The sequence below is a fragment of the Hippocampus zosterae genome, chromosome 18, assembly GCF_025434085.1.
Source record: "Hippocampus zosterae strain Florida chromosome 18, ASM2543408v3, whole genome shotgun sequence".
NCBI classification, from domain to species: domain Eukaryota; kingdom Metazoa; phylum Chordata; class Actinopteri; order Syngnathiformes; family Syngnathidae; genus Hippocampus; species Hippocampus zosterae.
In genome coordinates, this window is record NC_067468.1 from 2,875,341 (window position 1) to 2,902,831 (window position 27,491).

At 44.0% G+C, this 27,491-nt stretch overlaps 1 protein-coding gene across 3 annotated transcripts in view; it reads left to right on the plus strand.

The window, feature by feature from the left end:
* Nucleotides 1–813: 813 nt before the first annotated feature.
* The window catches only part of megf10 (multiple EGF-like-domains 10), a 128,628-nt gene continuing 101,950 nt past the window's right edge, over nucleotides 814–27,491 (plus strand). For all 3 annotated transcript variants that reach the window (XM_052050064.1, XM_052050065.1, XM_052050066.1), the window contains exons 1-2: nucleotides 814–1,072; nucleotides 23,182–23,317. In XM_052050064.1, the coding sequence (XP_051906024.1) occupies nucleotides 23,199–23,317 (119 nt within the window). In that variant the 5' untranslated portion in view covers nucleotides 814–1,072; nucleotides 23,182–23,198. The remainder of the gene's footprint in view (nucleotides 1,073–23,181; nucleotides 23,318–27,491) is intronic.

Below are 27,491 nucleotides of genomic sequence, written 5' to 3' on the forward strand. Positions count from 1 at the left end.
TACTCGGTACCTCTGCACTGTGAAGCCGAAGTGCTAACCACTAGACTACTTTAGTCACCCTTGGATGAATGGGCCAATTTGACCCATGTGTGTAAACTTAATGTAATCAGATAGAAACTACTTTTGTTCATAAAGTATGAAAGGAAGAATGGAAATAATGATCAGTCGTAATCAAAAACAAGGTATCTAAACAACACTTGGAATATCCAATGATGAAATTAATTGATTGCAAAGGATAGAACAAAAAAAAAAAACAGCTCAGCCCGCATGAAATAACGTGGAAAATGAATGCGGGTCATTTTTGACCCATGTTGTGCATTAGAAGGGGTGTGAACATGTTGCTCATCAAAGGGTTAAAGGGTTCCATCTCTCCTTTTCTCATTCGTAAAGAAGAGGCATCCTCTGAAAAACAACCAACCCCTCAATTTACACATCCATGCCGATTTTCAGGAAATGTAGTAAACAAATCGACCAAAAGATGGCAGAAGAGCCATTAAGAAGACCAAAAAAAGGCTATTTTGTGCTTAGTTAACTGACAATGTAAAATACTGCACAAATAAATTAATCTCGATTTTTTGTTTGATATGTTCTGAGGTCTAATTGCCGATGTCATTTATAAAACGAAGATGGGATAAAATCTTGCGCTAGATAACGTTTTGTATGTCGTTTTGGCCTCACACTAGTATCATTTTTTATTAGAGGAAAAAATGTAAAATGTAGGTGCCTTGTAAACTAACACTGATTTAGAACGTCGTAATGATTGAATGACAATTTGGGCATAGTAGCGCCTGGCCGACCGTCAACTCAATTCTCCCAGGACAGAGTCCCGGTGGTGAAGAGGCTCGTGACGTCACGTAAATAGCATGCGAGCGTTTTGGGTGCGCAGACGCTTACTTTTCGCATCCGAGGGACTATTTTGAAGTCGCCTCTTTGATCGCCCCATCTTTTATTCTCATGTGTTTCGGAGAAACAGCAATCGGATTTTTTTGTTTCATAGAGGGAGGACACCACCATTGGCATTAAAAGACGGACTCGTGAAGCTGGACATGATCGATATTCTTTCATAGAGAAGGTAATTATATTTCTTTATAACTGGATTTGTTTTTCGAGTCATTCCCAAATCGCACAGTGCTACTCAAGTTTGTACTTTTTTGTCTTAGATACAAATTTTTCATTTCAAACTGTTTGTTGTGATGTTTCCATCAATCAGTGAGTGATTGTTTTACAGTGAAAAATAAAACATCTGCGAAACACCAACATATGATCGGGCATATTCCGTCCACTTTCCGATCTTATGATCGCATTTGTAGAATATTGAAAACATAGTTTTGTCTGTAATGTTTGTGCACAATTTTGTCGTTTTACGGCTGTCCTGTACCTTAAATGCAAGGATGGCGCCACTTTTACTTATTCTAAAGTGCAGTTCATTTTTGCCTTTTCCTTCCTTCCTTCGTCTTTATCTTTTTTTGGTTATTTATTTATGTATTTAATATAAACATTAAGCTACACTTAAAACTGTCATATAAACTACTGCACATCACCTTTTAATTCAATTTTGCCAGAACAGTTGTCATAAATCGAAATTACACGACACAAATAACCAGACGAGTCTGTTTTTTATTCCCGCCCAAGAAGTCTACAATTTGTCATAAAAAAGAATACGCTTTGGCTAGCCTTTTATCATATAAAATATTCCCTCGTTCTTGTGTACAAGACGTAAAAGCTAAGGAATAAATAGTCGTGCTAATATATGTAATTGTGATTATCAGAGTGATCAGCATTTGTTCACACTGCTGTGTAAGCTTTGTTTTGGTCGTCATGGCTAACCTTGTTGCATAAGAAAAAGAGTGGTGTCCCCAGCCCCAGATAGAGTGCTCAAATATGTTCTTGTTACCCAAGTGCAATGGTTCAGTACTATATGTTGTAATTTAAATCTGCTAGAGGTGAAGTTTCACCCCAAATCTGAATGTGCGGGCCCTCAATATTTAGGACTGGCTTTGTACAGTGAGTGGAAGACGAGGTTGGCCAGAAGAGTTTCTGCTTCAAAAACGAAAACCTATTACAGTCATTTAAGCATTGTACTGCTAACTGAATATACCTGTATGTGGAAAGCCTACTGTATACACACGTTATCATTTGTAGGGAAAGTTATTTGTTGTCAAATACAAAGAGGCAGTAAGTGGTCAAAAACAATTTAATCTTAAAACAACAAAAAGGTAAACAAGCTATTTAGAAGCGTCAAAATATAAACGCAATGGAAACTGCAAAGAAACACTAGGGGAAACCAGTTGACTCAGCTTGAAATGACTCGAGACGACAGAGACCACTAATTCGAGCTCCAACAACGAACCGACAAGGGCAACCCAAAACCAGGAAACTTAAATACATCCATCCATCCATCCATCCATCCATTATCTACCGCTTATCCGGGGCCGGGTCGCGGGGGCAACAGCTTTAGCAGGGAAGCCCAGACTTCTCTCTCCCTAGCTACTTCTTCCAGCTCTCCCGGGGGGATCCCGAGTCGTTCCCAGGCAAGCTGGGTGACATAGTCCCTCCCACGTGTCCTGGGTCTTCCTCGGGGTCTCCTCCCGGTGGGACATGACCGGAACACCTCACCGGGGAGGCGCTCAGGAGGCATCCGAATCAGATGCCCAAGCCACCTCATCTGGCTCCTCTCGATGTGGAGGAGAAGCGGCTCGACTCTGAGCCCCTCCCAGATGTCTGAGCTTCTCACCTTATCTCTAAGGGAGAGCCCGGACACCCTGCGGAGAAAACTCATTTCAGCAGCTTGTATCGGGGATCTCGTTCTTTCGGTCACGACCCATAGCTCGTGACCATAGGTGAGGGTTGGGACGTAGATCGACCGGTAAATTGAGAGCTTCGCCCTTTGGCTCAGCTCCTTCTTCACCACGACAGACCGATACAACGTCCGCATCACAGCAGACGCTGCACCGATCCGCCTGTCGATCTCTCGCTCCCTCCTGCCCTCACTCGTGAACAAGACCCCAAGATACTTAAACTCCTCCACTTGGGGCAAGATCTCCCCCCCGACCCCGAGGGGGCACTCCACCCTTTTCCGACTGAGGACCATGGTTTCAGATTTGGAGGTGCTGATTTTCATCCCAACCGCTTCACACTCGGTTGCGAAACGATCCAGTGAGAGTTGGAGAGCCCCGTTTGAAGGAGCCAACAGCACCACATCATCTGCAAAAAGCAGGGATGTACTACTGAGGCCCCCGAAAACGGACCCCCTCAACGCTTCGGCTGCGCCTAGAAATTCTGTCCATAAAAGTTATGAACAGAATCGGCGACAAAGGGCAGCCTTGGCGGAGTCCTACCCCCACTGGAAACGATTCCGACTTACTGCCGGCAATGCGAACCAAACTCTGACATCGGTGGTATAGTGACCGAACAGCCCGTATAAGGGGGTTCGGTACCCTATACCCACGAAGCATCCCCCACAGAACTCCCCGAGGGACACGGTCAAACGCCTTCTCCAAGTCCACAAAACACATATAGACTGGTTGGGCGAATTCCCACATACCCTCAAGGACCCTGCTAAGGGTGTAGAGCTGATCCACTGTTCCACGGCCGGGACGAAAACCACACTGCTCCTCCTCAATCTGAGGCTCGACTTCCTGACGGACCCTCCTCTCCAGCACCCCTGAATAGACCTTACCAGGGAGGCTGAGGAGTGTGATCCCTCTGTAGTTGGAACACACCCTCCGGTCCCCCTTTTTAAAAAGAGGGACTACCACCCCGGTCTGCCAATCCAGAGGCACTCTCCCTCTTGACCACGCGATGTTGCAGAGGCGTGTCAACCAGGACAGCCCCACAACATCCAGAGCCTTGAGGAACTCCGGGCGGATCTCATCCACCCCTGGGGCCTTGCCACCGAGGAGCTTTTTAACCACATCAGTGACTTCAACCACAGAGATAGGAGAGCCCACCTCAGAGTCCCCAGGCTCTGCTTCCTCCAAGGAAGGCGTGTTGGTGGAGTTGAGGAGGTCTTCGAAGTACTCTGCCCACCGGTTCACAACGTCCCGAGTCGAAGTCAGCAGCGCCCCATCCCCACTGTACACAATGTTAGTGGTGCACTGCTTCCACCTCCTGAGACGTCGGATGGTGGACCAAAATTTCCTCGAAGCCGTCCGGAAGTCGGCTTCCGTGGCCTCACCGAACTCTTCCCACGCTCTGGTTTTTGCCTCGGCGACCACCGAAGCCGCGGTCTGCTTGGCCAGTCGATACCCGTCAGCTGCCTCTGGGGTCCCACAGGCCATAAAGGCTCGATAGGACTCCTTCTTCAGCTTGACGGCATCCCTTACTGCTGGTGTCCACCAGCGAGTACGGGGATTGCCGCCACGACAGGCACCAACCACCTTACGGCCACAACTCAGATTGGCCGCCTCAACAATAGAGGCACGGAACATGGTCCACTCGGGCTCAATGTCCCCCGCCTCCCCCGGAACATGGGAAAAGCTCTGTCGGAGGTGGGAGTTGAAACTCCTTCTGACAGGGGATTCCGCCAGACGCTCCCAACAAACCCTCACTATACGTTTGGGTCTGCCAGGACGGACCGGCATCTTCCCCCACCATCGGAGCCTACTCACCACCAGGTGGTGATCAGTTGACAGCTCCGCCCCTCTCTTCACCCGAGTGTCCAGAACATGCGGCCGCAAATCCGATGATACAACTACAAAATCGATCATCGAACTGCGGCCTAGGGTGTCCTGGTGCCAAGTGCACATATGGACACCCTTATGTTTGAACAAGGTGTTCGTTATGGACAATCCGTGACGAGCACAGAAGTCCAATAACAAAACACCACTCGGGTTCTGATCGAGGGGGCCATTCCTCCCAATCACGCCCCTCCAGGTATCACTGTCATTGCCCACGTGAGCATTGAAGTCCCCCAGCAGAACAAGGGAGTCCCCAGCAGGAGTACTCTCCAGCACACCCTCCAAGGACTCCAAAAAGGGTGGGTATGCTGAGCTGCTGTTTGGTGCATATGCACAAACAACAGTCAGGACCCGTCCACCCACCCGAAGGCGGAGGGAGGCAACCCTCTCGTCTACCGGTGTGAACCCCAACGTACAGGCACTGAGCCGGGGGGCAATGAGTATGCCCACACCTGCTCTGCGCCTCTCACCGTGAGCAACTCCAGAGTGGAAGAGAGTCCAACCCCTCTCGAGAGAACTGGTACCAGAACCCAGGCTGTGTGTGGAGGCAAGTCCGACTATATCCAGTTGGAAATTCTCTGCCTCACACACCAGCTCGGGCTCCTTCCCTGCCAGAGAGGTGACATTCCATGTCCCAAGAGCTAGCTTCTGTAGCCGAGGATCGGACCGCCAGGGTCCCCGCCTTTGGCTGCCGCCCAGCTCACATTGCACCCGACCCCTTTGGCCCCTCTCATGGGTGGTGAGCCCATGGGAAGGGGAACTTAAATACAAGCAAGTGATAAGACAAAGAGAAACACCTGGCCAAGACACTGGTCGCTAAATTATACAGATTTTAAAATGTGATGATTTCAGTACAAAAGAGACATATATTGCTTTGAAGATATTGTGAGCTTCGAGTCAAAACTGTAACAAGCTGGGGTGGGGAAATAACTAAGGAACGACTTATCACGGAGAGCATGTGGATACATAACTTATGAATCGCTTGAAAATATACTGGAGTTTTGAGGCGCAGTATATTCTACTTAAAACGTACCTGGATAATTTTATTTCGCCCGAACACTTGATGAAATAAAAATGAGTATGTTCAACCAAAACTTTATTAAGTGTAGATAAGTGATGATTTATTTTGTATATGTTTAGAACATGTTATCGCAGTTTGGAAATATGTTGTGTATGTATTATTTAAAGTACCGCTAGTGTGGTAATTGTAACAGTTCAGGAATGTAAGTTAAAAAGGATCACTTTGAGAAGAAAAAAAAACATCTGTAAAAAAATCAAGAATTCAAAATAAATGTCTCAGTCGGAAACTCATGTGTTATGTCATGTAAAGTAGGGATCTCTGAAGATTAGAAATGATTTTTTTTAATCACCTTTTACTAAATAGAGCTGAATCATACAGCCAAGATAGGAGCTGACACTTTTTCATCTAAGTGGTCTCTGCGTGCAAGTGAAGTTCTTCATAAATTCATTTTCATATCAGTCTGATTTGTTGTCGTTGAGTGTAATGAGCCACCATGACAAGGCTGTGTTTTCCCAGTGAAAGTCATTATTGGGCTGCATGGGACAACTGGCTGGTTGTAGAGCCTGGAAGACTAAACAGAGCACACTCAATCAAACTTGACAGGACAGACACATGCACACAATATACACATTCACATGCGATACACACACACATGCAGGGACAGCTGAGGGCTATGAGTCAGTCAGTGGTAACAGATGCTTTTGACTAAACATTAAAATTACATCTATACACGTTATACTGTACTGTACTTTCCCATTGCATACATTGCAATCACATAGTATGTTCTCACATTTAATAATTATTAATTAAATCTTCAAATACAGTATTACTCCAAAGCTATAACACACTAGGATCTGGTTAGTCATATTCAGGTATAGAAAATGGTGATCCAGTGTTTAGCGCGTCAACCTCACAGTGCGGGGGTCCTGAGTTCGATTCTGGCTCCGGCCTTCCTCTGTGGCGTTTGCATGTTCTCCCCGGGCCTGCGTGGGTTTTCTGCAGGTACTCCGGTTTCCTCACATATTCCAAAAGCATGCATGGCAGGCTGATTGAACACTCTAATATGTCCCTAGATATGAGTGTGAATGCGGATCACTGTTCGTCTCTGTGTGTGCTGCGATTGGCTGGCAACCGGTTCAGGGTGTTCGCCGCCTACTGCCCGAAGACAGCTGGGATAGGCTGTGAGAATAAAGCGGATCAGAAAATGGTTGGTTGGATGGATGGAGAATCGATAGGGAGTCTTTCTGGCTGTTGTTTTTTTTAAAGTCCGCTCGAATTACATTAACAAAAGATATTGATATGTTACAATTTGTTTGGGCACATTATTACAATTAATAGTGGTATTACTATATAGAATACTACTTTTCAAAATCACGAACATCGAAAAAGCACTATTTTGTTATGCACCGTCGTTTTAAACTTCTTCACATTTCCAAGATTTTATGTATGTACTTTTTAAGTTATTCACACTATTAGCTTGGCAGATGTCCTGATCCAACAAACTTGTTTGAAATAGATACATAGACAAAAAACTCCTCCAAGATGTTCCTTACTGCTGTAAAACAAGAAGAAGTACCAAATATTGGAAGAACTTGTAAAAATAAAAAGTCAACTGATTGCTTTAATATTGATATGTCAATAATAAAACTGATTATTACAGATTAAAACAGTCCCTCCCACCCCCTCAAGCCCGATCCACCTGTCGATCTCCCGCCCCCTCCTGCCCCCACTCGTGAACAAGACCCCAAGATACTTGAACTCCTCCACTTGGGGCAAGATCTCCTCCCCGACCCAGAGGGGGCACTCCACCCTTTTCCGACTGAGGACCATGGTTTCAGATTTGGAGGTGCTGATCTTCATCCCAACCGCTTCACATTCGGGTGCAAAACGCTCCAGTGAGAGTTGGAGAGCGCTGTTTGAAGGAGCCAACAGCACCACATTATCTGCAAAAAGCAGGGATGCAATACTGAGGCCCCCAAAACGGACCCCCTCAACGCTTCGGCTGCGCCTAGAAATTCTGTCCATAAAGGTTATGAACAGAATCGGCGACAAAGGGCAGCCTTGGCAGAGTCCTACCCCCACTGGAAACGATTCCGACTTACTGCCGGCAATGTGAACCAAACTCTGACATCGGTGGTATAGTGACCGTACAGCCCGTATCAGGGGGTTCGGTACACACTGCTCCTCCTCAATCTGAGGCTCGACTTCCTGACCGACTCTCCTCTCCAGCATTCCTGAATAGACCTTACCAGGGAGGCTGAAGACTGTGATCCCTCTGTAGTTGGAACACACCCTCCGGTCCCCCTTTTTAAAAAGAGGGACTACCATCCCGGTCTGCTAATCCAGAGGCACTCTCCCTGTTGACCATGCGATGTTGCAGAGGCGTGTCAACCAGGACAGCCCCACAACATCCAGAGCCTTGAGGAATAAGATAAGATATCCTTTATTCGTCCCAGTGTGGGACGAATAAAGGATATCTTATCTTATCTTATCTTATCTTGAACTCCGGGCAGATCTCATCTACCCCTGGGGCCTTGCCACCGAGGAGTTTTTTAACCACATCGGTGACTTCAGCCACAGAGATAGGAGAGCCTACCTCAGAGTCCCCAGGCTCTGCTTCCTCCAAGGAAGACGTGTTGGCTGAGTTGAGGAGGTCTACGAAGTACTCTGCCCACCGGGTCACGACGTCCTGAGTCGAAGTCAGCAGAGCCCCATCCCCACCGTACACAGTGTTAGTGGTGCACTGCTTCCCCCTCCTGAGACGTCGGATGTTGGACCAGAATTTCCTCGAAGCCGTCCGGAAGTCGGCTTCTATGGTCTCACCAAACTCTTCCCACGCTCGGGTTTTTGCCTCGGCGACCACCGAAGCTGCGTTCCGCTTGGCCAGTCGATACCCGTCAGCTGCCTCTGGGGTCCTACAGGCCATAAAGGCTCGATAGGACTCCTTCAGCTTGACGGCATCCCTTACTGCTGGTGTCCACCAGCGAGTACGGGGGTTGCCGCCACGACAGGCACCAACCACCTTACGGCCACAACTCAGATTGGCCGTCTCAACAATAGAGGCACGGAACATGGTCCACTCGGGCTCAATGTCCCCCGCCTCTCCTGGAACATGGGAAAAGCTCTGTCGGAGGTGGGAGTTGAAACACCTTCTGACAGGGGATTCCGCCAGACGCTCCCAAGAAACCCTCACACTGGGTCTGCCAGGACGGACCGGCATCTTCTCCCACCATCGGAGCCTACTCACCACCAGGTGGTGATCAGTTGACAGCTCCGCCCCTCTCTTCACCCGAGTGTCCAGAACATGCGGCCGCAAATCCGATGATACAACTACAAAGTCGATCATTGAACTGCGGCCTAGGGTGTCCTGGTGCCAAGTGCACATATGGACACCCTTATGCTTGAACAAGGTGTTCGTTATGGACAATCCGTGGTGAGCACAGAAGTCCAACAACAAAACACCACTCGAGTTCTGATCGGGGGGGGCCGTTCCTCCCAATCACGCCCCTACAGGTCTCACTGTCATTGCCCACGTGAGCATTGAAGTCCCCCAGCAGAACAAGGGAGTCCCCAGCAGAATTACTCTCCAGCACACCCTCCAAGGACTCCAAAAAGGGTGGGTATGCTGAGCTGCTGTTTGGTGCATATGCACAAACAACAGTCAGGACCCGTCCACCCACCCGAAGGCCGAGGGAGGCAACCCTCTCGTCTACCGATGTGAACCCCAATGTACAGGCACTGAGCCGGGGGGCAATGAGTATGCCCACACCTGCTCGGCGCCTCTCACCGTGAGCAACTCCAGAGTGGAAGAGAGTCCAACCCCTCTCGAGAGAACTGGTACCAGAACCCAGGCTGTGTGTGGAGGCAAGTCCGACTATATCCAGTCGGAAATTCTCTGCCTCACTCACCAGCTCGGGCTCCTTCCCTGCCAGAGAGGTGACATTCCATGTCCCAAGAGCTAGCTTCTGCAGCCGAGGATCGGACCGCCAGGGTCCCCGCCTTTGGCTGCCGCCCAGCTCACGTTGCACCCGACCCCTTTGGCCCCTCTCATGGGTGGTGAGCCCATGGGACACAGCCACCTTATCTATATCTATATTTATATTGCACTTAATTGAATGGTATACATCGAAACAGTAACATTCATTTTGTGAATGTGAAACTTTGTATTTCTTCTTTCTACCCAATCTTGCTGCTGTAGACTGTAAATTTCCCTAATGTGTGACAAATAAAGGATATCTTATCTTATTATAGAATATGTAGTGCGACTTTTCACGCACCTATGCAACCTGTCATTCAATGCTGATGTCTTTCCACCAAAAATGAAAATTGCTAAAGTTATTCCAATTGATAAAATTGGAGAAAGACATTTGTTTACAAATTATAGACCAATATTACTACTACCACAATTCTCAAGAGTGTATGAAACCAAGTTTCTCAAAAATATTCGAAAAACTATTCTCGAGCAGACTTGATTTAAATGTGTCCTATTTGCTGATGATACAACTTTCTGATGTTCTAGAATAAATCTGAAATAGCTCCTGACAACCGTAGAAAACTAATTAAAAAACTGGTTCGACGGGAAATAAATTGTCACTTAACTTGAAAAAAATCCAAGTTAATTGTTTTTGGCACAAGACCAATCAAACACCAAGCTAAAATTATGATAAACTCAACTGAGATAGAAAGAGTGTAAAACTTTGTTGGAAGCCACATATCGATAACATTAAAAGAAAAATAGCCAAAACCATAAGGATCCTCTACAAAACCAAGGATGTGCGAAATAATAGATCTATGGACACATTATACTCTTCATTATTATTACCATAAATGACCTACTGTGTGGAAATATGTGGAAATGCCTGTAAAACAAACACGCTCCCTATTCTAAAACTACAAAAAAAAGCAATTCGAATTATTAATAGATCAAAATATAGGGAACCCACAAATCCACTATTTATCAAATTAAATACGATGAAATTTTATGACCTGGTTGATTTTAAAATCGCCCAATTAAGGTACAAAGCACACAATAACCTGCTGCCAAAACATTCAGAAGTTTTTCGAAATTCGAGAAAGCAGCTATGATTTAAGAGGTACCAACAACAAAAACTCAAAACAAGAACAAACATCAAGCAGAGAAGTGTATCTGTCAAAGGTGTTAATCTGTGGAATAATTTCGAAACGGACCTGAAAATGAGGAAATCGCTTGCTGAGTTCAAACACAATTTCAAAAAAAATAGTACAAACAACCTACATCAATTAGAGTTAAGGTGATAAGTTCTAAACATTAATTAAATATAATAATAAGTCAGAATTAAGTTGATAAAGAGAGAAAGGTACTGCAATATCCATTATAAATACAAGAGAAAATTGACACAAGAGTGCCAGGGTGTGTATGTATAAAATCCTGATACAAACCAAAAGTTGTAAAAATATAACGGTTAAGGTTAAAGCATGAGCCTTAATGGAGACTTCTTTCTTCTTACTTTCTTTCTTTTCTGATTGATTTAAAAATGATCTATTAATATATAAACACATAACATGGGGTAGGACTAGGTACGTTTTTTACTTCTTCCTACTCCCTTGAACATAATCATTGTGTTGAACGACGACTGATTTCTCATTCCTTTTTACTATTTTACTTAACATATTTTCTGTCAAATTTTTACTGTATTTGTATGTTTTATGTTCAATAAACGAAACGAAACGAAATGAAAGCAGAGAGATGGTGGCAAAGTGAATTCAGAGTTACAACAACAAAATATGTTGGCGGTGTTGCAAGCTATAGCGGAAAAAGCATGGGGAATTCAGAAGTACACTTTGAAGCGTCCATCAATAGGCCATATGCTCCCAGAGTTTACCAAAATCCCAATTCCCAAGATCTTTTATCATGCTTCTCGTTGTCTCCACCTCAACAAAAGTAATGCTAGGACTTTTCGTTAGAACGGCCATATTGCAAGCTGTAGCCATCTTACGACCAAACAAACGGGAAAGGTCACTGGTCTCTGCCTGTTCGGTCACTGAAGCAACCAGTGACCAGCCCGCCATCTACCCTGTGGCCTGCCCCTTGTCCGTAAATGCAGCACACTGTCTTAAAGCCCCATTACACAGTCAGCTCGCCAGCCTCGCGCAAACCTTTTTTTTTTTCCCTGAAGGCCTAACCTCAGCTGTTGTTTTGCCTGGCACGATCAATGAGCCTGAACAGGAAAGTAAAAGTACCAATTTTCTCCTATTCTAATCCCACAGTAACTGTACATTGCTGTCCTATTCTCTCCCAAGATGCAAAAAGTGAAAAGCCAAACATGTTGCAATTAATCACATTTTCATGTTGGAGTCCTGTGAGTAGTCATAGTGTGTGATTGTATACCAACGCAAGCATTGTCTGGGTTTATATGCTCACAGTGGTTTACTCATATACAGATACTTCCATGCATCCATTGCGTTGGAATCGGAATACAATGAAATTTGGGTGCCACTCCTTAGTGCATTTCGAAAAAATGTCTATTTGCTGCTGAGCACCTCGCGTACCACGCTGTGATGCAGTATACCAGGGTGCTCTCGATGGTAGCTCTGTAGAACATTACCAGCAGCTTCTCCTCCAAGTTGTTCCTCCTGAGCACCCTCAGGAAGTGGAGTCGCTGCTGGGCTTTCCTGGAAGCTCATATCAATGCGATGTCAGGCATCATTGCGACTAAGATAAGTGGACACATGGATCCATACATGAGCGAAGCACAGAAGGGCATTGGTAGAGATACCAGAGGAGCCAAACATCAGCTCCTGGTTGACAGAACAGTCGCACAAGACTGCAGGTCCCGACGTACCAACCTGTGCACAGCCTGGATTGATTACGAGAAAGCCTATGACTCAATGCCACATACATGGATCACTGAATGCTTGGAGTTGTATAAGGTGAACAGGACCCTAAGAGCCTTTGTTACAAACTCGGTGAGGATGTGGAAAACCACACTTGAAGCCAGTGGCAAGCCACTTACCCAAGTGTCATTCAAATGTGGCATATACCAAGATGATGCACTCTCCCCTGTACCCCCTAAGCCAAGTAATCACCAAGACAGGCTATGGATACCGCCTCAGAAATGGAGCTACAATCAGTCACCTCCTCTAGATGGATGACATAAACTGTATGCTAAGAGCGAAAGGGACATAGACTCCCTGATCCACACAACCAGGTTCTACAACAGCGACATCGGGATGTCATTCGGACTTGAGAAATGTAGTCGGATGGTGACTAAGAGAGGAAAGGTAGTCCGCACTGAAGGGGTCTCACTCCCTGAAGGAACAATAGCCGACAATGAGGACAGCTACAAGTACCTCGGTATACCACAAGCCAATGGCAACCTCAAACTGGCAACAAGGAAAGCGGCTACGGCCAAATACCTCCAGCGAGTGAGGCAAGTCCTAAGAAGCCAGCTCAATGGCAAGAATAAAACCCGGGCAATAAACAGCTATGCCCTGCCAGTGATCAGATACCCTGCAAGAATAATAAAGTTGCCAAAGGAAGAGATTCAGACCACGGACGTTAAGACCCGAAAGCTCCTAACCATGCATGGAGGGTTCCATCCCAAATCCAGCACCATGAGACTGTACGCAAGCCGAAAGGAAGGAGGCCAGGGACTAGTGAGTGTGAGAGCCACTGTCCAGGATGAAACATCCAAGCTCCATGAATACATCAAGGAGAAGGCTCCAACGGATGACGTACTCACAGAATGTCTCAGACAATGGGGAACATAAGGTGAGGCGCTGGAAGAGGGACCATCATGGGAGGACAAGCCCCTCCACGGGATGTACCACCGGACCATAACTGAAGTGGCTGATCTCAAGAAGTCTTAACAGTGGCTAGAGAGGGCTGGCCTGAAGGACAGCACAGAGGCACTCATCCTGGCTGCTCAGGAGCAGGCCCTGAGCAGCAGAGCCATTGAGGCCCAGATATACCACACCAGACAAGACCAAAGGTGTAGGTTGTGCAAAGAGGCACCTGAGACGATCCAACACATAACTGCACGGTGTAAGATGCTGGCAGGGAAAGCCTACATGGAACGCCATAACCAGGTGGCTGGCATAGTCTACCGAAACATCTGTGCAGAGTATGGACTGGAAACCCAAAGGTCAAAATGGGAAACACCTCCGAAGGTGGTGGAGAATACTCACACATTTTTTTATCGTCTCTGAATTTCCTTTTACATTTTTTTTCCTATTTTTCCCCATTTTAATGCTCTCATCAACTTGGAATTATGAATCAGTTGTGCCAAATGCAAATATTTACTAAAATAACAATTTCAATTTTCAATTTTACATGAACATTTTTCACTTGGAGCAGTTGTTCACACATAATCTCTCACACGATATTACTGTCCTTCAACAACAGTGAAAAAAATATTTTGTCACACAACAGCTGCTTCAGCAGCTTTTTTTTAATGAAATCAAAACATAGCAATATAACATTATAAAGTGCACATCAAAGGTAAACTAGTACTCAGCCTATAGTGGATTTAAACCATGGTTGCATACTTTGTTTTTCTCAAGTTTGCTTTGAACACAGCAGTCTGTTTCTGTATGTTTGTTGGATAATAACGAGACCCCGGACACCAGTGTTCGTTATGTGCAGCTGTATTCAAAACTGTCGGCCGTACAAATAAGCGTACGCACTTCTCCCGTGCTGCTGGGGCAAACCATTCTGAAAGGGGGAGGGGGAGGGTCACTCCCCCTAACACAGTCAGGCTATGTTGATTGTGTTGGTCCTTCCTGTGCGGAAGTCTCTCTACAGTTTTTGTGGAGACCTCATTTCGAATGACAACACTGGAGACGTTTTATTTTCGCTAGGTCGCTACCACTGTCAGACAAACACAGAGAAGCTCCACCCGCTCTATTTATATGGACGCAGAACACTGTAACCTTCCACACAAAATAGTTCCAAACAAGTAACATCCGCTTGTGACGTGAGCCGCGTTAATCTCGCGAGAAAAAATTTTATCCTGTTAAAATTCATTTAAATTAATGCCAATAAAAACGCGCTAAACTGACAGCTCTAATATATATATATATATATATATATATATATATATATATATATATATATATGATGTTTTTTTCCTCATCCCCCACCGTAGTCACAGTGAAGCCAATCACGTTCACGTCATATTCCTCGTCTTAGCTGTCCGGAGACTTTCATTTGTCTCTTTATCTCCACCTGTCTTCTCATCCCTGTTAAATATTTTTTCATGGTGGCACTTGAGGATCTGCTATACTTCTATCTCCACTTGATAAAGCGTGCATGCTCAGTGCAAACAAAACACAGAGCGAATGCTCCCTGCACACACCATTTTCCACCACAGAGCTGTGCTGCGGCCCAAAGGAGTGTTTTAATTGATAGAATAAAGATGGTGATCATGTCAAGTCAAGTCAAGTCAACAGTATTTATAGAGCACTTTCAAACAGCCATTGCTGCATATAAAGTGCTGTACATGGAGCGATTTAACATACACAATAAACAGTAAGACGAATCGGTAATAAAGGCGGTAGAAAGCACCAAGCAGTAAAATCAAGAACAAATCTAAGTCATGCTGAGTCGAACGCCAAAAAATACAAGTGAGTTTTGAGGAGGGCTTTAAAGATGGGCAGCGAGGAGGTTTGCCGAATGTTCAGTGGGAGGTCATTCCAGAGAGAGGGACCAGCAACAGAAAAGGCTCGATCCCATCTGAGCCTCAGTTTAGTTCTTGGTACTTCTAACAAAGACTGGTCCACAGACCTGAGGCGCCGAGCAGGTGTGTTGGGGCGGATGAGCTCAGGGAGGTAAGGTGGGAAGAGGAGAGGTTTTATTTTGGCCAGCTGTCTAAGGTGAAAGAAGCTTGATTTAACAACGGCACCAATTTGCCGATCGAGTTTGAAATCACTGTCCAGTTTAAGGCCCAAGTTTGAGACAGTTGATTTCAGATAAGGAGACAGAGGGCCCAAGTCTACAGGATGGAATGTACAAGGGCCACTGGGACCAAACAATATCACCTCTGTCTTCTTTTCGTTGAATTTCAAGAAATTTTGTGCCATCTAGGTTTTGATTTCTTCCAGACAGGATAGGAGTGGCCTTAATGACAAGGCGTCTTTCTTGCTCAATGGGACATAGGCAGTCATCTGCATAGCAGTGGAAGGGAATACCATGTTTCCTTAAGATGGAACCCAATGGGAGCAGATACAGCGAGAACAGCAGAGGCCCCAGAATTGAGCCCTGTGGAACACCACATGACAGGGGAGCAGTGCGTGACTCAGAGCAGCCAAGGCTGACACAAAAGGTCCTGTCAGCTTGATAACCAGCCAATGCCCACCAAGTGCTGCAAACGAGTCAGCAGAATACTGTGATCCACTGTATCAAATGCTGCAGTTAAGTCCAATAAAACCAGACACACGTGGTCTCCAGAGTCATTTGCCAGGAGGATGTCATTAGAAACGCGTAACAGGGCTGACTCCGTGCTATGCATCGTCTTGAAACCTGACTGGAAGACCTCCAAGATGTTATGTTCATCCAAGAAAAGTTTCAACTGCATGTGCACCACTTTTTCCAGAATTTTGGAAATGAAAGGCAGTTTGGAAATGGGCCTGTTACTTGACAGCACATCTGGATCAAGACCAGGTTTCTTGATCAAGATTTGGACCACAGCATGTTTAAACTGTTGGGGAACTACACCAGAAGAAAGGCTGCTGTTGATGATATCCAAGACCGATGCACCAACACTCGGGAGAACCTCCTGAAAGAAGCATGGGGGAAGAGAGTCGCAAGGGGAGCCAGATGGCTTCGTCTGGCGAACTACATCCTCCAAAAGCGCCAAGGGCACAGTATCAAAAGAATTTAGTACAGCTGAACATGGAACATGGACAGAGGGGTCAGATGCGGTATTTGAGACCGGAGTCCTAGCTGTAGAGACCTTATCAATGAAAAACTGAAGGAATCTGTTGCACATCTCGGGTGAAGAATCCGAGCAAGTAGGCAGAGGGGGTTTGAGTACAGAATCTATCGTTTTAAATAGTGCGTGTGGGTTGTGACGGTTAGCTAGAATAAAGTCCGACAGATATTCTCTTTTGGCCTCTTTTACTGTGAGCTGGTAGTTACGCCAGCAGTCTTTCCAAATTTGATAAGATGTGTTGAATTAATTGATTTCCCCAATGATTCAGAGGCTTTAATGCATGCAGTTATGTTTGTGAAATATGATGGCGTCCACCACACATATCAGGAGAGCGCAAACGCTGTCTGCCCGCATCTTGATCAAATCTACCATTAATCGCACAACCTGCATCACAACTTAGATCTGCTCAGAGCTGGTTTATGGGCTATCTACTTTCAGTCATAAAATTATCAGGTGTGCCGAGGGCATTTAAAAGTAAACGCCTTGGGTCCGCCGGTATGCCAAGCATGACGCAGCATGGTCTGTCAAATACCCATCCATCCATCCATCCATCCATCCATCCTGGGTCTTCCTCTGGGTCTCCTCCCGGTGGGACATGCCCGGAACACCTCACCAGGGAGGCGCTCAGGAGGCATCCGAATCAGATGCCCAAGCCACCTCATCTGGCTCCTCTCGATGTGGAGGAGAAGCGGCTCGACTCTGACCCCCTCCCGGATGACCGAGCTTCTCACCTTATCTCTGAGGGAGAGCCCGGACACCCTGTGGAGAAAACTCATTTCGGCCGCTTGTATCCGGGATCTCGTTCTTTCGGTCACGACCCATAGCTCGTGACCATAGATGAGGGTTGGGACGTAGATCGTCAAATACCCAACACCTAAAACAAAAACTAAACTTTCCGCAGGCCGAAAATCAAGGCACGGCAGTTTTTACACCGAGCGCCCATGCACGTGTATGGAAATAGAACCCCAGTTCTCAGCCCCGTCAGCCGATTGCAAATGAGATGTGGAGGCGACAGTATCGTACTACTTGGGACGCTGCATCGTTGATCTGCAAAGTCTACTCCTTTTGGGGTGTCCGGAGCCTTTCACACGGGCACCACGGCCCTTGTTTATGCAGTAACGCAGTTGTCTTTGGGAAGAGGAGCGAGGGCAGGGCTATATTTTAACAGTGGTGGCTACAGCTGTGCCCCTTCAGCCAAGTGAAACAAGAGAAGATGGGCTCTGGTGCCCCCCAAAATGCATGTGAAAACACAGTACAAACACCCTTCCCCACTGTATTTCGTATGAAAGCGTACAACATTTTAATCACCAATTCACTCATCAACTACGATTTGGGAAACAAATAATGTGTAAGTTTACCCTGGAAAAAATATATCCCACTGGAAATAAGTGATGAAAGGTGAGAAAAATGGAACTTGGGTGAAAACTCACTTGACCTCATTTAAGCTAAAAGCTATGATGGACAGTCCCTCCCACCCTCTCCAGCCCGCCTTGACAGCACTAGGTAGCTCTTTCAGCCAGAGACTGTTACACCCGCGCTGTAAGAAGGAGAGATACTGACGCTCGTTCGTACCGACTACTGTCAGGCTGCTGAATAAAAATATCAATAATAATAATTAAATGATGTGATGTGTGTGATGTGTGTGATGTGAAAAACAATTGTAAATAGCACTGCGATTTATCCATTTTGTATTTATATTGCACTAAATTGAACGGTGTTTGTTTGTTTTTTTCTTCTTTCTACCCACATTCTTGCTACTGGAGGCTGTAAATTTCCCCAGTGTGGGACAAATAAAGGATATCTTATCTTTACCTTGGCCATCGTGTAATTATTCAGTTTTTTGCTCCAACACGACAAATAAATCCACTAACCAAAAACATTGAGACCAAATTATTGTAAAACGGCACAAGAAAAGGAGTCTTCTGTCTTGTAAAGAGAAATTGGGTAACTCTATGCCCTCAGTCTTTTTCCAGTTGTTTTCTCTGGTCTAACGCAGCTGCTAGTTAGCCTTTTCTCTTCAGAAAAAATAAGTACTGGAAAGCACTTGGATCATCAATGAGCACCTAAGTGCGTAAGACAAGCACTAACTCAATTTTATCCAGCTTACTGGCACAGTTGGCTCATTTCCTTTTCTCATAATGTCCAACAAACTAACAATAAATTAATTAATTAATTACGAGACTTTACAATGCTGTGGAAATACAGTGGACATAAAAAGTAAACACACCCCGGTTCAAATGCCAGCTTTTTTCACAATTGTGACCTATCAGCTTTACAACTCTTGACAACCTTTTTGAGTGTGGGAATAATGACAACCGAAATAATGAGGTTACAGATGTGTGCACACCCTCTTATAACTGAGATATAGCTTTCTTCAGAATTAACCAATCGCATTCAGATTAATGTTTTCCTGGAATGTACTCCTGGCAAGGTTAAAAAGGGTGTTTATGAATAATTATATACTATAAACAATGTTTAAATAACATTAAAATACATTTTTACATTTTATATACCGTATTTTCTGCACTAAAAGGCGCACCTAAAAGCCTTCCATTTTCTTAAAAGCTCATAGCGCGCCTTAAAATCCGATTTTTTACCTTTTTACTGTATTATTACGGTTATATGTCGACCCCAAAATCACTGCTTGCGAGAGACATAGAGTACTTACAACACAGAGTTCAAACTTAAGGCGATAGTGTTACACAGTTGAACACGGAAATAGAGCAGCGGCAAGAGAGTTCAGTGTTAATGAGTCAATGTTTATAACTTGTTGTTGGTTAAGTGAACTGTGTCGCTGCTTTATTCAATACATTTTACTGACATTTTATCGTTCTGTCACTCAACAGCTAAGCTATCTTAGCTATTGTCGTTTGTTCAAAGCTTCTTGATCTGTGACGTGCGTTGCGTCGGCGCTGATTGGTGCACAGCAGAGAGCAGCTGCAGAGAGCTGAACCCCTGAGGCGCGCTTCACTCGAGTTTTCCTTGAGCGTAGCTTCATCTAGTGGAGTCATTGTAGATTGCATCTTGTCGTGCAATCGTCCAATATATTTAAAAAATTACAAAAAAGGCCATTCATTGGATGTGCGCCTCATAAGCCAGTGCCCCTTTTAGTGTGGAAAATACAGTATATATTTTGTTAATCAGCAATGCAGGTAAACTTTTCTAGATGACTTGGTGCTGATTCCAAATCTGCCCTCATGTTTTCTGCAGCACACCCGGTTTTCATAATAATAATAATAATAATGTTAGGGAGCGGTCAGCCAGGCAGCCTTCTCAGCCAAGGTGCTCTACACTCATACTCCCCCCTGCTCCGTGCCTGTACATTGGGGTTCATACCGGTAGTCGAGAGGGTTGCCTCCCTCTGCCTTCGGGTGGGGGCACGGGTCCTGACTCTTGTTTGTGCATACGCACCCAACAGCAGTTCAGCGTACCCACCCTTTTTGGAGTCCTTGGAGGGTGTGCTGGAGAGTACTCCTGCTGGGGGACTTCAATGCTCATGTGGGCAATGACAGTGAGACCTGGAGAGGCATGATTGGGAGGAACGGTCCCCCTGATCAGAACTCAAGTGCTGTTTTGTTATTGGACTTCTGTGCTGTTCACGGATTGTCCATAACGAACACCTTGTTCAAAAAAAAGGATGCACCAGGACACCTGAGGCCGCAGTTCGATGATTGACTTTGTGGTTGTATCATCGGATTTGCGGCCGCATGTTTTGGACACTTGGGTGAAGAGAGGGGCGGAGCTGTCAACTGATCAACACCTGGTGGTGAGTAGGCTCTGATGGTGGGGGGAAAATGCCGCTCTGTCATGGCAGACCCAAGCATATTGTGAGGGTTTGTTGGGAGCATCTGACGGAATTCCCTGTCAGAAGAAGTTTCAACTCCCACCTCCGACAGAGCTTTTCCCATGTCCCTGGTGAGGCGGGGGACATTGAGTCCGAGTGGACCATGTTCTGCGCCTCTATTGTTGAGGCGGCCAATCTGAGTTGTGGCCATAAGGTAGTTGGTGCCTGTCGTGGCGGCAACCCCTGTACTTGCTGGTGGACACCGGCAGTCAGGGATGCCGTCAAGCTGAAGAAGGAGCCCTATCGGGCCTTTATGGCCTGTGAGACTGCAGATGGCAGGGCCCCAGGGGTAGATGAGATCCGCCCGGAGTTCCTCAAGGCTCTGGATGTTGTGGGGCTGTCCTGGTTGACACGCCTCTGCAACATCGCGTGGTCAAGAGGGAGAGTGCCTCTGGATTGGCAGACCGGGGTGGTAGTCCCTCTTTTTAAAAAGGGGGACCGGAGGGTGTGTTCCAACTACAGAGGGATCACACTCCTCAGCCTCCCTGGTAAGGTCTATTCAGGGGTGCTGGAGAGGAGGGTATGTCAGGAAGCCGAGCCTCAGATTAAAGAGGAGCAGTGTGGTTTTTGTCCCGGCCGTGGAACAGTGGACCAGCTCTACACCCTTAACAGGGTCCTCGAGGGTATGTGGGAATTCGCCCAACCAGTCTACATGTGTTTTGTGGACTTGGAGAAGGTGTTTGTCCGTGTCCCTCGGGGAGTTCTGTGGGGGGTGCTTCGTGGGTATGGGGTACCGAACCCCCTGATACGGGCTGTTCGGTCACTATACCACCGATGTCAGAGTTTGGTTCGCATTGCCGGCAGTAAGTCGGAATCATTTCCAATGAGGGTAGGACTCCGCCAGGGCTGCCCTTTGTCGCCGATTCTGTTCATAACTTTTATGGACAGAATTTCTAGGCGCAGCCGAAGCGTTGAGGCGGTCCGTTTTGGGGGCCTCAGTATTGCATCCCTGCTTTTTGCAGATGATGTGGTGCTGTTGGCTCCTTCAAACAGGGCTCTCCAATTCTCACTGGAGCGTTTCGCAGCCAAGTGTGAAGCGGTTGGGATATTTCCAAATCTGAAACAATGGTCTTCAGTTGGAAGAGGGTGGAGTACACCCTCTGGGTCGGAGGAGATCTTTCCCCAAGTGGAGGAGTTTAAGTATCTTGGGGTCTTGTTCACGAGTGGTGCAGCGTCTGCTGTGATGCGGGCGTCGTATCAGTCTGTCATGGTAAAGAAGCAGCTGAGCCAAAGAGTGAAGCTCTCAATTTACCAGTCGAGCTACGTTCCAACCCTCATTTATAGTCACGAGCTATGGGTCGTGACCGAAAGAATGAGATCCCGGATACCAGCGGCCGAAATGAGTTTTCTCCACAGGGTGTCCGGGCTCTCCCTTAGAGATAAGGTGAGAAGCTCGGTCATCCGGAGAAGCTCAGAGTCGAGCCGCTTCTCCTCCACATCGAGAGGAGCCAGATGAGGTGGCTTGGGCATCTGATTCGGATGCCTCCTGAACGCCTCCCAGATGAGGTGTTCTGGGCATGTGCCACCGGGAGGAGACCCTGAGGACGACCCAGGACATGCTGGAGAGACTATGTCACCCAGCTGGTCTGGGAACGCCTCGGGATCCCCCGGGGAGAGCTGGAAGAAGTAGCTAGGGAGAGGGAAGTCTGAGTTTCCCTGCTAAAGCTGCTGCCCCCGCGACCCGGCCCCGGATAAGCGGTAGATGATGGATGGATGGAGTATCGTATGGTTTGATATGGTCAGTCAAAAAATATTTTTTGTTAAATTAAGGATTTAATGTCATTTTTTAATTTCGGATGCACTTTAAATCTTTTCTGTTCTAGCTACTAAGTTATTTTTGTGCACTCCCATCTCATCCTTCCGATTGTGTCACTTCTATTTCAGTTTGGGATTGTACAGATCATTATTTACCTTTAATCTCTAATCTCTATTTATTTAATCTCTATTTACCTTTAACCTCTTACCTTTAATTACACCAGTGCTTCTCAATTATTTTCTGTTTCGCCCCCCCCCCCTCCCCCAACAAGAAGAAAACAATTCGCGGCCCCCTCTCTACTCCTCTCTGCTGCCATGGTGATTATCATTTGTCTATAAAATTGTTTTATGTACCCTTCTGCATAACATTGTATCCTTATTAAAGATAAGAAATACAGTTCAACTTACAGCAAAGAATAACTTTCCTAACAATGTTTTTTAATCTGTAACAGAAAATATTTTAAATGTATCGGCATCGCATCGCGCCCCTCTCGGGGGGTGCACCCAACTATTTGAAAAGGACCGATATAACCCAATATTTGTTGTATGTACCTGACGTTTTTCAGTATGTACAGATTCAAGGCAAGATATTTGTAAGCAATGCTAATTGCTAACGTGAGCTGACTAGCACTGGACGATCACACAGAGAGCATCTTTGGTTATCATTTAGTAGTTCCATTGATACTGTAAATTAGAATACTCAATTTTATTGCTTGCCGAGGGTTTCTCCTCATTTATAAAGTTAAACAGCTCACTCAACAACTTCCATTTGAAAGTCATCATCAGTCAACATTCAGATCCTTAACTACAAAAAACTGTGTCGAATATTAGATACATGATCATTTACAATTTGTTTACACACCAGAAACAAACATGTTTTAATATACAGTGTGTGAGATGTTTGTGTATTTTATTTTCATGAATTCACAACTCACCTGTTACAATGTTAACCGATGCCTTCTTTGTGTCAAGGTCTAGTTTTGAGTGAGATGGCCAAGCCTCTACAATGCCACGGGACAGTTTTGTTGGCTGTGGCCTTTTGTTTCCTGCCTTGTATCACTTCCTCGCTTAACCTGGAAGATCCAAATGTCTGCAGCCACTGGGAGAGGTTTGTCTGCTTATTTTACATACATTTAGTGGACGTGGTTACATTGTAAATTCTATTTGCCGGTATTACAAAAAACAAAAACAAAAAAAACTAAAACTAAATACAGGTGTGCACAAGTCATGGGTCGAGGACACACCTGACCAGAGCATTACATTTTTTTTAATAATTAATTATAACCAAAGGAGGTCAGCCCAGTAGTCCAGTGGTTAGCACATCGACTTCAAAGTGCAGAGGAGTTCAATTCCAGCTCCGGCCTCCAAAAATCCAATGCGAAATGCTTGGTACGCAAATGTGTAGTGGCTACACTTTTAATATTTTTAGCGCACCCGCACACCACTTATGTTTACCTCAAAATACTGTTTTGGCCCGAATATAAGACGGTGTTTTTTTGCATTGAAATAAGACTGATAAAGTGGTGGTCGTCGTATATTCAGGGCGGGACGTTATACCCATTCACGACAAACAAAATTGGTCCGAGGTCTACACAAAAGAAGATCCAAATACAGCATTTGACGCATTTCAGTCAACCACAACCTGTTTATATGCTAAACATTTCCCAGTAATTAAGGTCTCCAGAAAATACAAAGACCAAAGTAAGTTATGGACAACAAAAGACATAGAAAACGCGTGTAAAAAGAAAAACTATTTTTACAAATCTTTTCTGAAATTCAGAACCAAAGATGCTGAAATAAAATATAAGAGCTATAAAAACAAATTAGTAAATATTATAACAACTACTAAGAGAGATTATTTTCATACATTAATAATGTATGAAAAGAATAAAAGCAACACTCAAGAAATATGGCAAATGTTAAATTATGTTATTAGAAGGACGGCCCGGTAGTCCAGTGGTTAGCACGCCGGCTTCACAGTGCAGAGGTACCGGTTCGATTTTTCTTTCCGGCCTCCCTGTGTGGAGTTTGCATGTTCTCCCCGGGCCTGCGTGGGTTTTCTCCGGGTGCGCCGGTTTCCTCCCACATTCCAAAAACATGCATGGTAGGCTGATTGGAGGCTCTAAATTGTCCCTAGGTGTGAATGTGAGCGTGGATGGTTGTTCGTCTCTGTGTGCCCTGCGATTGGCTGGCAACTGATTCAGGGTGTCCCCCGCCTACTTCCCGAAGACGGCTGGGATAGGCTCCAGCACCCCCCGCGACCCTAGTGAGGATTAAGCGGTTCAGAAAATGGATGGATGGATGGATGGATGTTATTAGAAATAGCTCTAAAAAAGCAGACTATCCAGAGTACTTTATGAAAGACGAAAATACTATTATTAAGAGAACTGCAGAAATAGCAAATGCATCTAATGAGTATTTTGTTAATATCGGTTGTAACCTAGCAAAACAAATTCCTGATCCAATAAATTCTTTTGAAATAGATAAATACATGGAAAAAAAGCTCTTCCACGGTGTTTCTTACTGCTGTGAATCATAATGAAATATTAAATATTGTAAAAACAATAATAATAAAATGTCAACTGATTGCTTTAATATTGATATAACAATAGTAAAACAGATGATAGAACTCGTAGTGCGACCTTTTACATACATATGCAACCTTTCATTTAAAGCTGGTATTTTTCCATCAAAAATGAAAACAGCAAAAGTCATTCCAATTTTTAAAAGTGGAGAAAGACACTTATTTACAAATTATAGGCCAATATCGCTGTTACCATAATTCTCAAAAATATTTGAAAAACTATTTTCTTGCAGACTTGATCACTTCATACAAAAATATGTTATTAAGTGAAAATCAATATGGCTTCAGAGAAAAACGGACTACCTCAATGGGAGTAATGGAGCTTGTGGAAGCAATAGTCACTAATACTGTATAGATAACAAGGAATTTACTGTTGGGATTTTCTAGATCTAAAAAAGCTTTTGATACAATATATCATAGTATATTATTGACTAAATTAGAGAAATATGGTATTAGAGGCATAGCATATAAATTGATTGAAAGTTATTTAGAAAACAGATTTCAGTGTGTGAGTTCAACAATAAAAAATCTAACCTACTGAAGATTACCCATGGAGTTCCTCATGGGTCTGTGCTTGGACCAAAACTATTCATCTTACATATAAATGATATCTGTAGTGTCTCAAAAGAATTCAAATGTGTCCTATTCGCTGATGATACAACTTTCTACTGCTCTGGAGAAAATATGAAACAGCTCCTGAAAACTGTAGAAAATGAATTATACAAATTAAAAAACTGGTTCAACAGGAATAAATTATCACTAAATTTGAGAAGAAAATCTAAGTTAGTTGTTTTTGGCATGAGCCAAATCAAACACCAAGTTAATATAAAGGTAAACTCAATTGAAATAGAACGAGTTTATGAAAATAAGTTTCTTGTATTAGTTGTAGATACTAAACTATCCTGGAAGCCACACATAGACAAAGTTTCAAGAAAAAGATCCAAAACTATAGGGATCCTCCACAAAACTAAGGATGTGTTAAATAAAAGATCTTTGTACACATTAAACTACTCATTATTACTTCCATATATGACCTACTGTGGGGAAATATGGGGAAACGCTTGCAAAACAAACACACTCCCTGATTTAAAACTACAAAAAAAGCAATCAGAATAATCAATAGATCTAAATATACAGAACCCACAAATCCACTATTCATCAAATCAAACAATGAAATTCTATGACCTGGTTGACTTTAAAATCTCCCAATTAATGTACAAAGTACATAATAACCTCCTTTGCCAAAACATCCAGAAGCTTTTTGAAATTAGATAAAGTTGTTATAATTTAAGGGGTACTAACCAATACAAAAAATCCAAAACAAGAACAAACATCAAGCAAAGGAGTGCATCAGTAATAGGTGTCAATCTGTGGAATAATTTCGAAACTGACCTGAAAATGTGTAAATCGCTTGTCAAAAACAAAGTCAAAAATTAGTACAAATAAAACTACACAAATCAGAGTTAAGCTGATAAATTTGATATAGCTATAACATATCGTAATACATCAATGTATTAATGAAATGTAATATTTATTATGAATATGAGAAAATTGAGAAAAAAAATGCAAGAGTGAGTTTGTATATACAAACCGAGAGCTGTAAAATAGATAAGTACAGTACACATAAGGACAAAAGCATTGATGATATTTTGATTTTTCCTTTAGTTTTGTATTGAAAAAGGATCAACTCATATGTTGCTACGTAACAATGGGTAGGACTAGATACGTTTCTTACTTCTTCCTACTCCTTTGACCATAGAATTGTGATGATGACTGTTTTTTTCCTTTTCCTTTTTACAACTGTTGCTAGCCTTCACTTTTGTCAATTTGTTGTTGTATTGTGTTTTATATGTTCAATAAATAAACAAACAAACAAATGACACTAGTTGGCGCTAGATATCATTGAAGCGAATGCTGAACTTGACTCCCCAGGCCAAAGTGAACCCCTGTCACGAAGAATAAAAATAAAAATAGCGGTAGCACGAAGAAGAAAAATAAAAAATAGCGGTAAGAAAGAAAGGAGAAGAAAATAATAGAAGATATAACAGAAAATGGAGAAACGTAGCGACAATCTGGAGAAAAATGAGTCGAAGATTGTCCAGGTTCACCAGCAGCTGAGGAGATGTTATGATGTAATTTACATTTCAAAAACCAGAAGCCATTCATTTACAAATGTGATTGCACTTTAGAGGTTCAGATATTAAGATTTGAATGAGGCAAAATAACATGCTTTTTCTCTCAAATATATTGTTATACTAATTTGTTTCAGATGGACTGTAATTATTTTCTGTATAAAAATTAAGTTGGTGTTCAAAAAGTCTTTTGTCAAACTTGAGTCTTGAAAAAGGGTGTCGTCTTATAATCAGGGCCGTCTTATATATAATATGTATATATGAATGTAATATATATATGATATATATATGACTCGTAGGCATACAGTGTATTTTTTAACTTCAACGATAAATGAATAATATCACAATAACGAGTAACTTGCAGCAGTACAGTACTGTAAAAAGTATTTTCTTTGTTTGTGTCTGTATGACTGTATTTCGCAGTTCTGTATCCCGGTGACCAAGAAGAAGCAGCACAATGAAATGAAATGCAGCGTAAATTCATGATGCACAAACTGTTTAGTGCTTGACATTCTATTTATTTATGTTATTATAATTTCATTTTTTATAAAGTACAACATTATATA